The 20,873-nt window shown below is 41.5% G+C and overlaps 2 protein-coding genes across 3 annotated transcripts in view; one reads left to right on the top strand and one right to left on the bottom strand.

The window, feature by feature from the left end:
• Positions 1-8,526, top strand: part of LOC310719844 (uncharacterized protein) — a 32,820-nt gene extending 24,294 nt beyond the window's left edge. Inside the window, exons 8-11 of the mRNA XM_083530010.1 lie at positions 2,938-3,076; positions 5,944-6,026; positions 6,143-6,239; positions 7,214-8,526. Coding sequence (XP_083386136.1) covers positions 2,938-3,076; positions 5,944-6,026; positions 6,143-6,239; positions 7,214-7,384 — 490 coding nt within the window. The 3' untranslated portion in view covers positions 7,385-8,526. The remainder of the gene's footprint in view (positions 1-2,937; positions 3,077-5,943; positions 6,027-6,142; positions 6,240-7,213) is intronic.
• Positions 7,599-20,873, bottom strand: part of zfpm2a (zinc finger protein, FOG family member 2a) — a 167,007-nt gene continuing 153,732 nt past the window's right edge. For both annotated transcript variants that reach the window (XM_083529853.1, XM_083529854.1), the window contains exons 6-8: positions 13,049-13,255; positions 11,544-11,768; positions 7,599-11,178 (exon numbers count right to left, since the gene is read on the bottom strand). In XM_083529853.1, the coding sequence (XP_083385979.1) occupies positions 8,714-11,178; positions 11,544-11,768; positions 13,049-13,255 (2,897 nt within the window). In that variant the 3' untranslated portion in view covers positions 7,599-8,713. The remainder of the gene's footprint in view (positions 11,179-11,543; positions 11,769-13,048; positions 13,256-20,873) is intronic.

Raw genomic sequence — 20,873 nt, 5'->3', positions numbered from 1 at the left:
ATATATTTTATTATTACTTGACAAAAATTTCACTTTACAAAAAATATGAAGCTTTCAATCATGGATGAGAAAGGAGCAAAAACAACTTTATTGCTGTCAGTTAGCACATCCTACGAGCTCTTAGGAGGCACATCCCAAACAGCAATGGCACCAGTCGGCTGCTAGCAAGTGCACATTCAAATCCAAAAAACAAACTTATCATAATTTACATTTTCCATATTTCAATAGGGGTTGTGGTCAGAGCTTCATAGCAGGCCACTTAAGATCTTCCACTCCAACCCATGTAAAGCATATTTACATGAAGCTGGCTTTGTGCAGAGGTACAATGTGATGCTAAAACAACGATTGTGTGCCTTCAACTTTGTGGTAACAGTTTTTTTACTTTTCTTTTTAGAGAAGAGCTGCATATGGCTGGAAAAGCCAGGTGTCCCAGTACTTCTGTCCAAAATTTGTAGCTCTAGGTCGAAACAAACTTTCTCGGCTAAGCCGCTTGTTTAGCTTCATGAATTGCTTCCAAGCTGCACCTTTTTGACTAAGATGCACCTAATGGATACTCCAGGACCAGGATTGAACACTTCCTACAGCCGTTTTAGCGCTGATTTCATCAATATGGTTGCAGTTCAGCCATCGCACCATGCTTAATGGCGACAAAGAGCAACGTCAACTGTTTTATAGTTTGCTATAAATCTCTAGTGTAAGTGTTTTTGTTTAATGGTTGAGTGTGTGTGTGTTTTTGTCGGGGAAAGCATGAGTTTCTCTCTTATTATTGATTGGACCCTGTAGCCAATACACAGACCCACTGAGCTGTGACCAGTGTTGATTTCTCAGTTTTCTTCTCTTCACCTTTTCCTGCTCCCTCTCGTAATGTGCTCTCCTTGTGAAATTATTTCAAAACACGACGATTCCTCACGTGCCTGATGCAGATACCTCACGTGCCTGGTATAGTCGCTTTGTTTTTTCCGTGGCTAGTGACATCGGGTGACATCACAACATTACCCGACATTTGACTCAGCTTGCCGTTACATTTAGACGTGTCACATGTCCGATTCACAGAAGTTTCACGATTTTGCGTAGTTTGTAGGTTTACGGCCATGTGACATCACGTGCACTATTCTACGAGCTGCTGTGATACAAAAAGAATCCTCCTGACCAATCAGATTTGAGGATTTAACAGCGTTGTGTATATTGGCAATATATATATATATATATATATATATATATATATATATATATATATATATATATATATATATATATATATATATACAGTGAGGAAAATAAGTATTTGAACACCCTGCTATTTTGCAAGTTCTCCCACTTAGAAATCATGGAGGGGTCTGAAATTGTCATCGTAGGTGCATGTCCACTGTGAGAGACTTAATCTAAAAAAAAAAATTCAGAAATCACAATATATGATTTTTAAACTATTTATTTGTATGATACAGCTGCAAATAAGTATTTGAACACCTGTCTATCAGCTAGAATTCTGACCCTCAAAGACCTGTTAGTCTGCCTTTAAAATGTCCACCTCCACTACATTTATTATCCTAAATTAGATGCACCTGTTTGAGGTCGTTAGCTGCATAAAGACACCTGTCCACCCCATACAATCAGTAAGAATCCAACTACTAACATGGCCAAGACCAAAGAGCTGTCCAAAGACACTAGAGACAAAATTGTACACCTCCACAAGGCTGGAAAGGGCTACGGGGAAATTGCCAAGCAGCTTGGTGAAAAAAGGTCCACTGTTGGAGCAATCATTAGAAAATGGAAGAAGCTAAACATGACTGTCAATCTCCCTCGGACTGGGGCTCCATGCAAGATCTCACCTCGTGGGGTCTCAATGATCCTAAGGAAGGTGAGAAATCAGCCCAGAACTACACAGGAGGAGCTGGTCAATGACCTGAAAAGAGCTGGGACCACCATTTCCAAGGTTACTGTTGGTAATACACTAAGACGTCATGGTTTGAAATCATGCATGGCACGGAAGGTTCCCCTGCTTAAACCAGCACATGTCCAGGCACGTCTTAAGTTTGCCAATGACCATTTGGATGATCCAGAGGAGTCATGGGAGAAAGTCATGTGGTCAGATGAGACCAAAATAGAACTTTTGGGTCATAATTCCACTAAACAAGTTTGGAGGAAGAAGAATGATGAGTACCATCCCAAGAACACCATCCCTACTGTGAAGCATGGGGGTGGTAGCATCATGCTTTGGGGGTGTTTTTCTGCACATGGGACAGGGCAACTGCACTGTATTAAGGAGAGGATGACCGGGGCCATGTATTGCGAGATTTTGGGGAACAACCTTCCCTCAGTTAGAGCATTGAAGATGGGTCGAGGCTGGGTCTTCCAACATGACAATGACCTTAAGCACACAGCCAGGATAACCAAGGAGTGGCTCTGTAAGAAGCATATCAAGGTTCTGGCATGGCCTAGCCAGTCTCCAGACCTAAACCCAATAGAGAATCTTTGGAGGAAGCTCAAACTCCGTGTTTCTCAGTGACAGGCCAGAAACCTGACTGATCTAGAGAAGATCTGTGTGGAGGAGTGGGCCAAAATCCCTCCTGCAGTGTGTGTAAACCTGGTGAAAAACTACAGGAAACGTTTGACCTCTGTAATTGCAAACAAAGGCTCCTGTACCAAATATTAACATTGACTTTCTCAGGTGTTCAAATACTTATTTGCAGCTGTATCATACAAATAAATAGTTTAAAAATCATACATTGTTATTGCTGGATTTTTTTTTTTAGATTATGTCTCTCACAGTGGACATGCACCTACGATGACAATTTCAGACCCCTCCATGATTTCTAAGTGGGAAAACTTGCAAAATAGCAGGGTGTTCAAATACTTATTTTCCTCACTGTATATATATTTTTTTTTATATATATATATATATTGATGGATTGAAAAACGTGTGTGTGTGTGTTTCAGGTACACAAACCTGGTGCCTTCATTACAGATGATGCAGTTTTCTGCAGCCACTGGTGTGAGTCGTCTTCTCCTCATCCTTCGGCTGCTGGAGCCGAGTTTCGGTGGAGACGATTTCTCAGGAGAAGTGCTCCAGCGCCAGGTAGAGCCACACACACCACACACACCACACACACCACACACATGCATACACACAGTCGGCTTGGCCATTTTAAATAAACAGAAAGTTGGTTAGACTTAATTAAATATTATAACATAAGTCCAAATGTGACATCAAGATTTTATAGGGGAAGTGATCTGGGTTCAGGGTTTAGTTATATACACACAGTAACTGAGGCCGATGCGATATGATTGATAGGATGCAGTGCGATACGATTTCAATTTGATTTAACACAGTTTAATATGATGCAATGGAAAAAAAATATGATGCTATGCAATTCATTATGGTACAGACAAACAACAAATATTTCACTTTACTTAAGTACTTCAGTTTAGCGAGAAGAAATCAATCTACATATCAAATATTGGTCACAAATTATTGGTCACTTTCTAAACAATAAAAGAATAGCACACATACTACTACAATTGATATAGATAGATATAATTATCTGGTTAAATATTATATAAATTATTTAGTTTTTTACAAATGCAAATATGTTCAAATCTATGCATCACGATACAAATGCTTCGATCCGATACACAATTTTTTTTCAAATCGATGCACCACATGATTAGCTTTTTTAATGCATTGATTGTAATCAGTAAATCTTACTCTCCCTAATACACAGATTGTGTATAATTTTTTTTGTTTGTTTTTTATACATTCTGTAAAGCCCTTGCGTGTAGTCTATTAGGTCACACCTTCCAGTTTGAGTGAAAATGCCCTAAATCAGTTTTTTTTATTTAATTAATAATTCTGTAGAAAAAAAGGAAGAATATGCTGACCTAGCAATTATTTTGCATAGCATTAAAGAAAATTATGATTCAGCTGCAAGCAGTCTTCTCGGACAAAAACAAGCAAAGATTCTCGGGTTAAAAGTTTTATAGAAAGTTTGGTGTTTTTTTTTTTTTCCTGAGACTGATATAATCCGAGACATTTTTTTCACGGTGCTAGATGTCAAAGATTTTTTTTAGCTCGTTATTGAAATAATTTTTATAGTTATTTAAGTATTGTGCAAGTTTTACATTCGTGCTCACACTAATGTCAGATAAATTTCTTCTTGTTCTTTGAGGCAATATTCTTTTTTTTTTTTGGGCGCTTCAGCACAGTGACCACATGGGGGCGCTCTAGTGTCAATTATGTGCAAAATGTTGTGCTGTGTTTGCTTTAATGATGTCTCGAGCATGGTGAGGAAAGCAGGTTTAAAAAAAAAAAAAAAAAAAAAAAAGCGCAGCCATCAAACTGAGCTTAACAACTTTGCTCTGATGCGATTGCGTGTGCAGGAGGGGACGGGGCCCGGGTGCTGTATCCTATTTCGTTTCCCTTTCCCCCCCCTTTTTCCAGACGTCTTCAGACAGGGTCTCTGAGGCCAGGACGGCAAAGCGGCGCTCGTCCATGCTCGAGTTAGGCTCCTCTTCTCCGCTCTAGTTCCACCCAATTTCATGCAAGTTAACGTGTGGCCAGGAATATGCAAATCATTTATTAGATTTTTTTTTTTTCCCGCCTAAGCCCCTTCCACCTCTCAAACGCTTTCTGGTTCCTATTTGTGACATGAATCGAAAGCTGACCTGAGTTCGAAAGATTTAATTTTTTTTTTGAAGCAAGCTAAAAATAATGAATGCATCTCAACACCTGAGGACGTGAAGCCGCGTTGGTTTCAGCCATCAATTTTATTTGTTGTGTGCGCACAACACGCGGTATAATTTAAATGTCTAATAAACAAACAAACAAACATACACACACAAAGAAACATGTCAAAGTTTTTCTTAGATGAATCAGACGGAAAGGAGGGGCCTGTGGATATGAAATAAGGGGTGTAGTGATTTTATATCATATACATCACCAGGAATCTTTTACAGTGTACAAGCTGCCACACACTTCACACACTTTTACCTCATGGATGTCTCCGGATCCTGTACACGAACACGGAAAAAGCAGTGGAATTGTGCTGAATGCTTGAGTAACGAGCCTTTGAGAGATCTGCTGAGTCTTTCATTTAAATCACTGATAAATCTTTCCAAATGTGATGATTCACTCCACTGCATTTGGTTATTAAATACTCAAATAGAGTGTGTGTGTGATAAAAGCTTTAAATGATCTTAGCAGATATCAGGACACGAGGTCTCCGGACTTAATTACGCTAGTGGTTATGAAGCAGCTTTATTATTCGAGCTGTCAGGAGAGCTGCCTCTCTATTTATTCCCTTCATTAACATATCAAATTTATTGCGATTGTTACATTGGCGTCCGTACATGCCGTCATTTTATTCTCTCGTGGATTGCCTGTGTTTGTAACATCAACATGTTAAATGGCTTCCAAAGTTCAGAAGACGATTGGAAAAAGTCGGCGAGAAATAAATATCACGCACAATGGGAGTGGAAATTATTGAACTGAAAATGACTCCATTCATTTAACATTTAGTTCCTGTTAGAAAAACCTTCACACGTCTGGGAGGATGTTTTACTAGACTGTGTGCTCATTCAGACACAAGGGTGTTAGTAAAGTCAGGTGCTGATGTAGGTGAGGTGAGCAGGCCTGAGCTGAGCTCCAATTCATCCCAAATGTGTTCAATAGGATTGAGGTCAGAGCTCTATAGCAGGAGATCTTCCAGGCCAACCCATCTAAAGCAAATCATGAAGCAGGCTTTGTGCTGGAGCAGGTTTGGGTCTTCTAGTCCAAGTGAAGGGAAAATATCATGCCACCGTATCCAATACAATTTTGTGGTCATTTTGAGGTAAAAATGCCATGACTTACGATTCCATGTCCATGTCAACAAAACACTTTCTTGTACAATGAAATATTTTAAATAGTGAATTGTGGAATCCTGCTCTCACTTTCCCCCGGATCAGAAATACCTTTTGAGTAACCCGGCACACCAAAGCAGCGCCGTGGACGAGCACTACTTCCTGAATGAGAGCGCGTCTCAAGTCAGGTAAACCCCACCCTACACACACAGATACAGCTATCGATTAGTGACTGCGACTCGAACCAATCTGCCCTCTATCCCTCATCGATTTGTCATGTTTCACTCCTTTTTTTCCTCCACAGAGAGATCTCCAAGTTCAAGCTGCTATCCAGCAGAATATCCCTGAGCGTTTTCATCGGAGACTCGTTCGACGAACAGCTTCCTGCTCCCCTCAACCGAGTAAGTGTGATCTACTCGATCCTTTCGTTCGATCAGAATCAAGAAGGAAGTAAAACATTACAGTCGTTTGTGACGTCTCTAATTTGACACACAAGCTTGTGACATCGAAGCGGGTGTGCGTACGTGCGAGTAACGTGTACAAATTCCAGCCATTTCAATGCACTATGTGTGACGAGCCAAACATGTAGAACAATTGTGAGTTGTTATTATTATGAATGCAGTTTGTATCAATGACCACAGGAGTCTAACAGTTGTAATGAAAATGTTTGGAGGAATCAATTTCTTTTTTATGATTTCTTCATTACATTTGAAATATAAACGTGGTTTTCAACCCAGTACTTTTTTGGATTGCTCCAGGACTTATTTCATGTATTTATTTATTTATATATCTATATCTGATATAAAGGTAAAAACATTTCAAGGCACATTTTTCAGCGTACAGTGGGTACGGAAAGTATTCAGACCCTCCTTAAATTTTTACTCTTTGTTATGTTGCAGCTATTTGCTATAGTCATTTAAGTTCATTTCTTTTCCTCATGACTGTACACATAGCACCCCATATTGACAGAAAAACACAGAATTGTTGACATTTTTGCAGATTTATTAAAAAAAGAAAAACTGGTCACATGGTCTTAGGTTTTCAGACCCTTTGCTGTGACACTCATATATTTAACTCAGGTGCTTTCCATTTGGACTTGATTGGGAAAGCCACACACCTGTCTATATGAGTATATAACATTTTTTAGAGCGATGATGGAAAGTGTCTTCTTTCTAAAGATACCTAAATTGTAAATGTAGCAAACTGATTTAATCTGATCATTTTTAGCTGTGAGACCCAAAAGTGGGGTCCTATCAAGTTAAATAGATCTGTAGATCTATTTAAATAGAAAAGTTGAAAAAAGACATTATAGCCTCGGCATTTGTTGTGTGTGTGTGTGTATGTGTGTGTGTGTGTGTGTGTTTGTGTGTGTTAGGTTTTTGCTGATGTGCAGAGAGAGTGTTTAAAGCGAGCGTACCCCCAGGCCAAGCTCATACACATTCAGGGGGCGGATCGTCACATGATCTCTAAAAAGGCGTCATCGGTAAGCAAACATTTACTGGAGCTCGTGTCAAAGAGGCAAATCAGACATGCAATGAGTCAGTGAGACCCTGTTCACCTCTTCCCAACGCCACCGCACTTCCTGTTCCTGTGTGCAAATCATTTATCATTCACTGATTCAGCTGATTGGCCAAAAATTGGACAATATTAGGATTTTTTTTTTTTTTTATTAAATAGTCTGATTAGTTGATTCTTTCAACTTTGTCAAATGTGTGCTGTGTTTTTTTTTTATTTGCTTCAAAGAAAACCAAGACATCGAGTTTATCCTGAGGATTAAGGTTTAATTATGACACCACATCAAAATAAAAATTTCCAACAGCGCTGGAATTTTATTCCATCCATATACATGCATAGCAACAACATTTTTAAGAAATATTTTTTTTTCCATTATAAGGACATTGGAATGATCTTTTTTTTTCTTCTTTTTATAATTTTTTTTAATACCATCCCTCCCCAAATCCTCTCCCACCCCCTTTTTTTTAAGTAACATCAATAAAATTACTTTCGTACAATTGTTGTTAAGGAGATAGAAATATCTGCCATGTTCCCATTCTCCTAATACTGCTTTCATTTCCTTTTTTTTTTGTCGTTTTTTTTTTACAAAGTATTGCATTGAGAGCAAATTTTTAAAAAGGGAGACCAAAATGGATCGCAAACTGAAATACGAGAACTATACAAGAACGCCGTAATCATGATGAAAAACACGCACTTCTGAGTTAGAAAAAAAGAAAGGAAAGAAAAAAAAAAAAGGACATAAACCAACAGCTACATACAGATGTGAAGCTGGATGTATAGTACTGTATATGCCAAAATATGAGATGCAGAGTTGTGCCTGGTTTTCCTTCCAAACTGTGTTTAAGGTTGAGAAGTCTTGAGTTCTGCAAATGACATTTAGGCATATACAAAAAAACAAACAAACAAACAAAAAAAAAACACGGCAAATAAGAATGCACAAGTGCTTCAGTAGCTATTTTTTCTGTGTCTAAAATGCATTTCCGTTTTTGTATTGTCTATCGTCTTGTTGAACCTACAATACAGTGTAAACAATGATTGCTACACAAGAATGACTATACAATAACATTACAAACAACTCTGATATAAATTTCCTTTTGTCTTTAAATTAAGGTCACTACTCCTATTAATACTGATCGTAAAATAAATAAACGTGAAAGTGGCACCAATATTACACATGGAATCTTTTTTTTGACAAAAGTTTTGCATCAAAGTCTCGATGAAAAAAAAAAAATTAAAGTTGAAGCTCTTGATTGTCCACAAGCAGCATATAAAACTGCATGATGCACTATTCCAGACACGACAGTGTAGCGAAAAAAGAGAGAAGGAGGAGAAAGGGAGAGGTGGAGGGAAAGTTGAGATTTCATTTCACGTGCTCGGCGGCATGTGACGAGCAATAGAACTTCTTGTGAGTGATAAAGTTTGATAAGTTATTGAACTGGATGTCACACAGGCGGCAGTACTTTCCGCTTCCGGCTGGCTGAGCCAAACCGTTTATGCCCTTGGCCACAACGGGCGGCGCCTCCTCGACCGGCGATTTCGATGTGGGGGACGTGCTGCCGTTGGGATTTGGGGGGTTCTCAGAGCTCCATGTGGGAGATTTTTGCCCGTCCATTGGCGATGCGCTATTGGGCTGATTCTCTTGCTGAGTGGGTACAGATGATTGGCTGTCGTCCACTTTGTGCCCACCGTTGACGATGACCATTCCCCTGTTTTTCGGGAGCAGGGGCAGTGGGTCTTTGCCAGACTGAGGGCACCCATTAGGTGCCGGTTGCTCTTTGCCTTCCTCAATAGCTCCATTGGTACCCTGCTCTTGATCACTGGGTTCACCCTGTTTAACCATGCCTCCTGCCAGGAAATCACTAGGCTTTATCCCGAAATATGGCGATATTGGCTCAGTTGTTTTGATTTTTTTTATTGCTCCAGGGTAAAGGCCGTGTGGCAGGAACACTTCTTTGGAGGGCAGGAGCTGGGAGTCAGTGAAAGTCTTTAGCTCGGGCATAGGACCAAGGTGTTGAGGGAACAAACTGCCGTTTTGCACAGTCACCTTGGTGCCGCCATTTTTCTCAGACTTTACAGGGCTCTTGTCAAATATATCTTCAGGATTGGTGCCTTCAATCTTCATGTTTGGAAACACAGACTGTTCGATGCCAGCGATCTCGTTGTGCTGAGCTGCGGTAACTGGGCAAAAGTTCTGTTTATGAGCTAAGTAATTCTCCACTTTGTTGAAACTGATCTTGCAAACGGTGCATTCATGGTAGTCCAAAAGTCTTTTGGGTGAGTTACATGTCTTGTCAGAGACTAGCGAACACTTTTTGCTAAGATCGATGGGTGCATCCAGTTCTTGCGTGTCAGTAAGGGCATTGCTTTTGGGAGCAAGGATAGATTTTGTGACAGTAAGGGAAGCCTCAAGGTGTTTTGGGACCATTCCTGAAAAAACGTCACAACGCGGATGGAAACGGTCAGCCAGGCCTTCCACGGTTTCTTGAGACGTACAGGGATTTCCCAAAGATGAAACACCAAGAAATCCAGGCTGGGCCCCCATTGCCTGCCTCTGTTCCTGGTCTGGCAGGCACATTTCATACATCTTCCTGCGTTTGCGTGTCCTCATGGTTCTCTGCATGGCGGGGACCTTGTTAGTAGACATGCGCTTCATTGGTGGGTCATGGCGCGTAGCACAGTAGTACTGCTTGTGGACCATGAACGTTTCATGACGACTGAAAGTGATGTTGCAGGCCTCACAAGTGGTTTTGTTTGGATCTTGCTCACCGTCTCCTAAGGACGTGTTTGGACTTTTGACTTCAGCCTGCTTACCATTGAGTCTTTCTTCAACACCTGTTGGTGTGGTCACTTTTTTTACTTGTCCACCGAGGTCCTTATCAGGCACTTTACCACTGGAATTGATAATGTCCAAAACGGAGGAATTCAAGCATGGCGATGGCATTAGATGATCAGTTTCTTGTGGGTGACATCCAGCAAGCAGTCCCACTGAGGTGTGGCCACTGTTTGGACTTACAGAGTCTGTCACCTTGTCTGAAACAGTGGAGAAATCAGGGGATTTTGTCATGTGCTGCCAGCGACTATTGCAGTAGTGCTTTTTGTGGACAAGGTAGTTGTCCAGATTATTAAAAGTTATGTTACACTCAAAGCAGGTTGCCCCTTTTGGCATCAGAGGGCTGTAGATGACTGGTGGGTAACTGTTCCCTCCATGACGTAGTCTGCGGTGCACAAGTTCAGACATTTTGGCTAAAATCTCAGATGCTTGGGGCACCACTGAAATGTCTTGGGAAAATGCAAACTGTGACAAGAATGGGCCCATGGGAAATGTGGGTCCCATGTTGTGCTGAACTGGTGAGGAGGCCAGTCTGGGACTGGAAGGCTCTGACTTGATCCTGGTGTAAGAGAAACTGGCCTTGGCTCCCGGATGGCTTTCTCCTTTCTGAAGTCCAAGCACAAGCTTTTTCTCATTTCTTTCCAGCTCTCCATCGGGGGCACTGTCCTTGTTGACCACAGTTTTGGGGCTCTGCATGACAACCTCCTTTCTGGCAGCTAGCTCTGTTCGGGTCTGCAGACTTTCCTCTGTCCCCCGTGGTGATTGCTCATTGTCGCTCTCCCTGTGGATCTTGCCGGAGTGGCCATGTAAGTCCTGATGCTGCAAAAGTTCCCTGTGGTTCTGGAAGCTGATATGGCAGTGATTACATCTGAAGGCCGCCTGTGAGAGGTGAGTGAGGATGTGGTGCTGGAATGTAATGAGCGAATCCGCTGTGTAGTTGCAGATTGTGCATTTCAGGCTGGTGCCAGGAGGGAGGGTCTCTTCCATTTTGACACCTGAGGAAGATTAAAGTAAGAGATCAGAATTGGTGCACTCATGTTACACATACTATCTCGCATTAACTTGCCACAACACCCGTGACCTTATTTGTGTGTTTTTATTTTAAGTACGTGAAAAAAAGGTTATTGGACTCATGATATATATTTGGAGCCATAATAAATTTTTTTATCTTAAATATATATGTATAAATAAACAAATAATTTGTATATTTAATTTAATTTGAAGGCATATAATTTTGCACTTTTACTTTGTACCTCTACTTTTACTCAAGTACACGATTTGCGTACTTTGTCCACCACTAAACTAAACTGATCAAACGTTTCTTTTTGCCTGCAGAATTTTTATTAAGATGCACACTTACCACTGTGTGTGTTCAGGTGCATTTCCAGGGCACGTGGAGTAACAAAACTCTTGTTGCATTGTGGGAAAGGACATGTGCTCGGGGTCTGGTGGGGGTTCACTTCATTCTCCTCAGTTACACTGTCAGGGTCCCTCTGCCGTCCACTACAATAGTACATCAGATGAGCCTGCAGGTTCCTCTCACTTCTGAACCAGATTCCACAAGCCTTACAAGGGAAGATGTCCTCTGCACGAAGTAGCAATAGCAATATAATTAGCACAGGTACATTTACACAATATAAACACACTATATAGCATTGATTGTATTCAGGTTGGGGTAATGGGGGAAATTTGACTAACTTCAAATCTTTGATCATGTCCTTTTGCACTATGTATGAGGGGCATTCAAGTCAAACCAGGACGTTTGAGTTTAAAAATAAAAGAACAAATTTCAAGGAGTGTAATCTGCAAAATTTTTCTACATACTCCCCTGCTACATTTATACACTTGTCCCAGAGTTTAACTAATGCCTGGAAAGATTCGGCATAGAAACATTCAGTATGCCTGAACCATTCTAGAATATCCTGATGAATTCTGATTACACGAAATGTTATACGTAGAGTATCCAGGATCAAGCATTTCACTCGCCAAGAATGACTGTTGTTCGCTGGGAACGGCCGTGACTGGGATTGTCACTGACGGACGTTTGGTCATCTTAGAAACATTTATACCATTCGGATGTCTTACTGCGGCTGAGAGTCTCATCACTGTTCTGTGCTTCAAGTCTTCTGTAGATACTTGTTCACATAAAACCTCATCACCACACGCTGTTCCATAAATGCATTCAAACTGTTGTCTGCCATCTTGATTAACGGTCTCTGGACTGTGTGCCATCTATCAGTAATAGGACAAATTAGCCGCTTACTTGTGTGTAGTACTGTTAGTACAGTGTCCATTTTTAAAGCTGTAACATTACTTGACTTGAACGCCCCTTGTAGTTTATTAATGTAGTTGCTGGTAGTGTTTTTCGGTCAGATATTCTTTTGAACAGTTTTGTGGGCTACTGAACTTGAAATAGCACAACGGCTAAAACTGATGCCAGTAAGTTGGTGCCCTTACCTCAAGGGCAATCTAAAACAGGGCACCATCTGTTGGTAGTATCCTTCCTGTCACGGTGAACCCTTGATACCCTTTAGTAAGTCAACCAACCGTGTTTACACATGGCTTGAATTTTTGCGATTAACATATTAGGAAAAAAATAATTTGCTGTAAACTACACTGAAGGTCAGTTCTGTTTATCCTGGGATCCCTGGTACAGAGGGTAATGTATGGATAACTGTATAAAATGTATAAAGAAATAAGATACTGGCAAACACAGTCAGTGTCCATATGCAACACCTTTACAGCCTGCAGGACGGAGGACTGTATTAGTGTACTACAGTATGTGTGCCTGAGGGTCTGCACATACAATGCTTTTACAGAGTAGAGATGTTGATATTTAGCAGGATTTCATATTCGTAGCCTTACTGTTAACTATGGCGGTGGGGAGAATGGACGCCATTGCGGCTTGCTGTGGTAGGAGCTGGATGGTGTCTAGAAGACGTGCTGGGTACATGCCCTCGCTCAGGGACATGTGGTTGACCGAATGTAGCCGAGAGTCAAAGTCCACCACGAACGCCACAAGCTCTTCACCTTCCATTATGTTCTTAGTAGTGGTGCACCAGAGCTGGCCACCTGTTAGAGATAAAAAAAAACCACAAAATGTCAAACACAAAAACATCTCCAGAACTGCAGCGCATGTGGGACGTTCCTGGTCTGCAGTGGTCAGTATCTATCAAAAGTGGTCTGAGGAAGGAACAGTGTTGAACTGACGACAGGGTCATGGGCTGCCGAGGCTCCTTGATGCAGAAGGGGAGCGAAGGCCAGTCCGTGTGGTCCGATCCAACAGACAAGCTCCTGTATCTCAAACTGCTGAAGAAGTTAATGCTGGTAATGCCTGACAAGTCAGAACTGTCAAGACACAATGTTAGGCAGGTGGTCATAAAATTATACCTGATTGGTGTGTGTTTTGAGGGCATTTATTGTGCCATGACACACAAGATGTATGAGCTAAGAAAAAATTCAAACAAGTAGATCAGCACATCCATCTTGAATAAAAGATGGTTATGTAGTTCTCTTAAACTTTTCAGTAACAACTGATCGCCAGAAGTCCTGTTTGGATTGAGACACCAGCGACATCTTCATTGATTATTCAAATGTTTTGCCGCAAAAGAAGTAGCGTAAGACATGCATAAGCTGCACACCGTGTCATGTAAGTACTGTAGTGTCTGGTAATACTACAACTACACCAAGAAGAAAAGGTGTGCAGTACTTTCTTTAGTTTTTTTTAACCGTTCTACTGTATTGTTAGGAACATATTTATTAACAGAACAATAGGGAGAGACAGCTGGGAGGGTGGTGAGCGGTGGATAAGAGGGAGGGTTTAAGCTTAGATAATATTTATCACTGCACATGACGGGGCTTTCAGGCGTGCTTCATTTTCCATTCAGGAGATTAAAGTTTTTAATATGACTATTTACCAAAATCTGGCTGCAGAGATAACAACAAACTATGATATGCCGTTGCTAAATGGCAGAATTAGGACATTGTTTCAAAGGGAAAGCTGGACAATTAATTAAAGCGCTCTGTTAGCTCTCAGAGACGTGCAAACACTCCGACAGAGCGTTCCAGCATCATGAAGGACCTGCGATTCCTGTCCAGCTGTTGGCTAAGGAAACAGGGTGGAGGGAGCATTTCGCAATTGCAACGCCAACATGTCCGTTACAAATGTATAGTATAAAAGGTAACCAGGATCGTGGTACCACGTACAGGTAAACGGGTATGTGCTTTACAGCCGCCATGGCATTCTCTGTCGGTTTGTACGCGGTTCTGATTTGAAGCATGTGTCTCGCCTCATAAAAGCTACGAGAACGCATGAGCAGGTGTATCAGCGGGCGAATCATATTCATCCTCATCATCAGTTGGATCCTGTCACCGACACCACAAACTGCCTGGAGAGACTCTCAATCCTTATCTTCTAATTAAAATAACAGAACTCCCACCGCACTCGGCAGCAGTTAACATCAGTGCACATCTGAACTGTCACCTGCCACAGGGAGAGCGACTCAACACCAGTCAACCCCCCCTGAAAGCGCAGAAACGTTTCATTAACAGCTCATCACGAACGCAGCGGGAGCAAAAAAAATCCCAGAAATGATCCATTGTCAAAAAGCTCACCTGGGCTTGCAGGGTTTGTTTTTGTTTGTTTCTCGCAAAAATATTTTTGAAAGTGTGAGAGGATTAGTAGTAAGACTGATATATTACGATCTATTTTTTTAAACTAAATAATAAATAATAAGGAAACACTTCGTAAATAAATCCGGGTTTGATCAATATGCCCATGTCCCTATCGCGGCTGGCCACGCCCACTTCGCTGTCGCATAGCAATTAAATTCATTTTTATTTGTATAGCGCCTTTTAACAATGGACATCGTCATAAAGCATCTTTACATGTCCTGGCTTATTGCATATGAGAATCGAATAGCCGTTATTTTTATGATAAAGTAGTATATAAAAAAATACGAGAAGAAATGCTGAGAAACTGTTGATGACTTTCACTCGGATGAACAACATCGACTGCATGTATAACGTTGGGGACGAGTAGCGTTCTGGGAAAACATTAAATATGTTAGTGTATATTTTGGATAGTAATATATCGAGTGTTTTATAGAGAACACACTGCTCACATAAGGATATTCAACATTTATAAATAAGAAAAAAAAAGAAATGCTGAAATCAAAATGAAGGAAACATGTATGGCTTGGAAACACACACTGTTCACAATAAGTCACATGATCTCAGTAATGTATCAGTGTGTGTCACAGAGGCATTCAGTGACCACAGAAAATCCACCGACAGCACGCAGAACTGATGTCACCCTGATACAGAGTGTCACGGTTATTATCCGAGTGCTATTATTTAAGCCGTGCTGTGTTTATATATGTCTGAGCTACAGTGTTACACATAAGAGCACATATATGAAAGGGAAGAGGGAGCTGAGCTGGAGAAAAGTGTAATTTGCGCCTGGCCTGGGGTGCGTTTTTTTTTCCCCCTTTTTTTTTTTTTGTGCCCAGAGCCTTTGTGCGTCGGCCAGCGCAGCCGCTATGAGGGCTATTGTGTTCCTCCTCCTGCAGCGCACCTGATAAAAGAATAAAGAAGTCTGACATATTCCAAAAACAATGGAGGAATTAAGCGGAGACAATAAACCAGCTGCTTCATTTAAACAATCAAAAACCCCCGGCATCCTGTACCAAGTCCAGATAATTAAAAACCGCCTCTACATTCCCACAGTATATGGTGCAGTGGCTCTCGTCGCTCCTGAATCGGGGGCTTTTTTGCCGCTCGTACTTCGCTGTTCGCAGCCTAATAATGGCTTTAAACGCACCGTTAAAGAGGTGGACATGAAAGGACGTGAGATGTAAATGACGGAATTACACATCTAAGTGCTCCGTAATGATGAATCGAAGTGAATCACAGGAGTGCACGTATCGAGGCGCCGCGATTTCAAAAGCCGCCATCACAGGCCGCTTTAATTGCTTTGACTTTGCAGGAGAAAGGCCCTCGTGCAAACCGAGAAGAGCCGAGCTACTTTGTGGAAGTGCTGAAATACAGTCACGCCATTCCAGCACTGCAGTCATATCTTAATGAAAACAGAAACAAATCTCTCTCTCTCTCTCTTTCACTGGGAGACGACAAAGTGGCGAGGGATGGACAGAAGGGGGAGGATAATTAAACTGGCCTGAAGACAGGTATTCAAATGTTTGTGGATAAACAGCGCAGGACTTTAATAGTTTGCTGTAAAACTCATAGTTAGGCGCATCAGCTTTTGTTTTTCGTCCATCTGTCCCTCACAAATGACTGCGACACGAGCTGGAACAGGGGCCGGCGAAAACCTCGACGCACAAACATAAACCCACTGCCTCTGTTCCAGCATTCACACGATGCTACATTTCGACAAAAAAAAAAAAATGTATATAACAGTAAATAACTGGTTTGTAGTTTAAACAAAAATACACCCTGCAATCATTTCATGACAGCGTACCTAAATAGTGAGGACCACCTAAACCCTGGTCTCTGGGTGTAAATATAAACATAACTATACAAACATGCTTCTCAGCTTTAATGCGTCATTTGATTTACATTTAATTATCATGTTTATTAATTTATTGCTGTAATTTTACTCACTAATGATATGAACTCTGGTTACCGCAGGCATTGATTATTGCCCATATGCTTTATTATATACTACAGTACTGATGGTCGGGTCGTGTTCATGGGGATTCGTAATGAAGTGCCATCAGCATGTAATAGTATTTAAATCTCGCTTTTTATGATTTCATAATATCCTGCTCAGACATGAAACCATACTTTCGACTGTGATCAAATGGCAGATTGCAGTGGAGTTAATGGAGTATTTTTGTGAATCGATGAAAGTTCTTACAGTCGCGTTCGTTCCGATGTTGCATCTGTTGAGATCTGAATTCGGAAAGTTGGATGTTTGTGGTAACTGTCACGCTGCCTTCTTGACTGTAACAGGAAGTGGTAGCTGAGCTGGATTTCTAATCAGAATGTTGTGAGTTTAAATCCTAGTATCACCAAGCTGCCAGTCGGGCCCTTCTGCAAGGCCCTAACCCTCCATGGCTCGGCTGTTTAAATGAGATACCTGTAAGTTGCTCTGGATAAGATGCGTGTTGAAAAAGGAGATACATCTCTAAATGTGACTTTCGTAATTAAATCAAATTGAACGAAATAAACACAAACAAACCAAGTAAATACCATTAGAAACACACGACCAAAACAAAAACAAATACAAAAGAAAGTGTATTTGCTATGCTCGTGTATTCCTACGTTCAATACCAAAACCAGTTCTATATTATAAATGTAGACTTTTTGTTTCAAATACTACACGGTGCATACTCTTGCTGTGCGTGAAAATCCCAGGAACACAGGTTGTTTTTAACTGGATTTTGTTCACGTGATTTCCAAAACACTGTAATCTCGTGTTGCTCTGGGATTATCAAACAAACAGGAAGCAACAGTTTTGCGGCGTGGAAAAGCCCTCGACTGACCGGAACGCTACAGTAACCACTCTTCATCCGTGGTGAGCAGAAAAGCATCTCAGAATGCGAAACACGTCAAAGCTTGTGACATCACGCCGCATCCGGTTCTACTCTCGTCATCCGTTAACAGGCGCTCTATTCTGCACAGGGTCAGAGAACCTGGACTTCTCCTGACACATCTGGAAGAAAAAACGTTTATACGGTATACATTTCGGATTTGATATTTGAACTTTAGTGTATTTCGAGTGCATTTTATTTTACAAAATGAAACGTTGGAAATTGAGAAATTGTGCAGTTTTATTCATTTTATGCTTTGTAGTATCTACACATAAAAATCATACAATTATACTGTGCCTTATTATAACAAGAATGTTACAAAAATATTTTTATATTTGTGAGCTGAATTTTCAGAATACGCTCCGTAACTATGGCTAGTTATATGATGCAACTTCCTGTCAAAAATAATAAGAAGTATATGATTAATCCAAGAAGCTGGTGTGATAAAAAGCCTTTAGCCTTGATTTCAATGCGTATGTAAAGAAATGAAATGACCAGATCTGTGTGTTGAATGAATTTTAAAAACCCTGGCAGTCTCTGTATCATCTTCATCCAATGCTCAGGGTAAAAAAAATAAAAATTCCTACAATGATTCAGAAGCATTCAGTGTCTGGCAATGGCTTCATACGCATACACTTGCAAAATCTATTGAGAAACTAAGAAGTGCGTGTTGATCATTCAGGATTTAGTGCGAGTGTGTTTATAGCCAACAGGGGGCACTCTTCTCTTACTATTCTCACGTTTTTCACACTGAAAATGTTCTGCTTTTTCAGTAAAATCCTTAATGCTGGGTTTAAAAAAAAAAAAGACATCTGTACACATTTTGTAACGGATTTCACTCTTAAAGGTCATATTTAGATATTTATATTAATACTAGTTATCTGACTTTGTGAAAAAAAAGAAAAAAAAAGAAATGCTATAATAATTCTGCATCATGTGACGAACATTGTGGCCCGAGTGCACGGTGAAATGGGGGGAAATAAATATCTATATTTTTAATATTTACCAGCAAGTCATAATCCAGAAATGAAAGGTCTTTGAGGGAAGCAGAAGCGTGACTACATCTTTCAACTCTTCCCTTCCATCTTCTCTCTTTGAAAATAATTCTCTGTCTCTATAATTCCCACACACACACACACACACACACACACACACACACACACACACGCACACACAGGCGCACGTAGGTACACAATTACAGCTTAGAAAACGATCCAGCTCCCACTTTCCATCTGATAAATAAAACGATTCGGAATATTAAAAATGAGATATTCTTCCTCATAATTAAACGCCGTTTCTGTGATAAGTCCCTCGAGATGCGAGCAGCTCTTTTCATAGCTGACTGAAAATGATATTTGCTGCCGCTGACGGAATAAAGAGAGCTATAATATGCGAATAACTAGAAACCGTTTTTTTACACATCAATTAGTGATTTGTACGTCACTCACAAACGTCAGAAATACACTTCCTGGATGTGAGAAAACAAATCCACAAAAAAAAAAAAAAAAAGGACCTAAAAGCATTACGTTAACTCAGTTTGGATGGATATATTATGCATTTTATGGTGTGCAAGACACTGCAAAAAATACGTTCACAAAATTGTTTTCACAATTCTAAACCCTTTTTATATAAACAGTAAAATTCTGTCTACCAGGTGATCATTTCTGGGGGGGTTTCCAACATTGTGACAGCACACAGTAACAATAATGGCAGCACATGTTCCTAATGACTGTGCCATAACCTCAGGTTAGGTGTGTGTGACTCAGAGGCCCTACAGCCTTACACACACACACACACACACACACACACACACACACACACACACACACACACACACACGCTTTCTCAATGAAATAATAATAATAAAAAAAACACACTGTTGCTTTTACTTTTTTCCCTAAAACTGGTTGCAGCCAGTCGACATGTGTTTACTGAGACCCGTGCTGAGAGACACACTCAGTGCACATACATACACACGCGCGCGCGCACGCACACACACACACACACACATCTATACACACCCCTTTTGCCTATTTTGACCAGCCGCATTAATGGACATGGAGAATGCCTGAGGCACCAGTAGGAGCTCTGCGCCGGACCCCCAGCTGTGCCCGGTGGCCTGCATCCCCCTACCCAGCATGCTTCACTCCGGGGAGCAGGTGAGCCTAACAGCCCTTCTTCAACATGGCTGTGTCTGCCGGCCACATGGGCTCATGGAACGCTGCCCTCTTGCAAATGGGAGGCCTGCAAAAGGAAAAAAAAAAACTCTCGCTGGAAAAGGTCCACCTGGGCGTTTTGGCGTCAGAGGGAGACAGAAAGCGGCAGATTGATGCATCTGTCAGCCATTTTGGAAGATGACAGATCGCCACAACTCGGGCTAATCGAAGGAGGAGAGCTGACAAAGACGTCGGCTCAGCCTGCACTGGCACGCTCTGGCGTTCAGAAATGATGAGGGGGATAAAATAGCAACTCAGATCCTTGTAACAAGAAAATAAATAAATAAATAAAAAATGTCCAGGAGCGGAGCAGATGACAGATGTTGGCACGATCTGTCAATCTGGAAACCATGAAGGTGCGATGGCGAAGCGAGCCATCAGTCGTGTTCATTTATCCTCAGAACTACCCCAAAACAAGTCGGAGACACCCCGATCACCTACCTTCCTCTGAGCTGTGCCATCATGCCCTGATTCTGTGTCCTGCTGTAATTCGCATATTGCATGTAGCAGACACTGATCACGGCCTCTGATGCTCGGCGCCGGCCTGAGCGGGTAACCGGTGGCTAAAGGGCCTAATTGCATTTGTCGGGCTGGAGCGGAGGGAGGGTGCCCGCTGCCCTCACCCCCTGCCGTTCTGCCATCCTGGCACAGACCCTCAGCTGCCCCGGGTGGTGCGGCGCGGCCATCTGGAGCCGACATCTGTCCCTGTGTTGATCGCGTGGGTTTTAGCACTTGATCAAACGCGTGGCGACAGGAAATTGCTCCTCTCCCCGCAGGAAAAGGCGCGAGGCTTATGCGGGGGTAATAGAGCAGAACAGAGAGGCCATGGGGAGAGAGAGCGAGAGAGAGAGAGGGAGAGAGAGAGAGAGAGAGAGAGAGAGAGAGAGAGAGAGAGAGAAAGCTCTGCAGTGGCAACAGAGG

The sequence above is a fragment of the Silurus aristotelis genome (genome assembly GCF_946808225.1).
Source record: "Silurus aristotelis genome assembly, chromosome: 25".
NCBI lineage: Eukaryota > Metazoa > Chordata > Actinopteri > Siluriformes > Siluridae > Silurus > Silurus aristotelis.
Note: the sequence above shows the minus strand (reverse complement) of the source record. Positions and strands in the feature narration are given on the sequence as shown.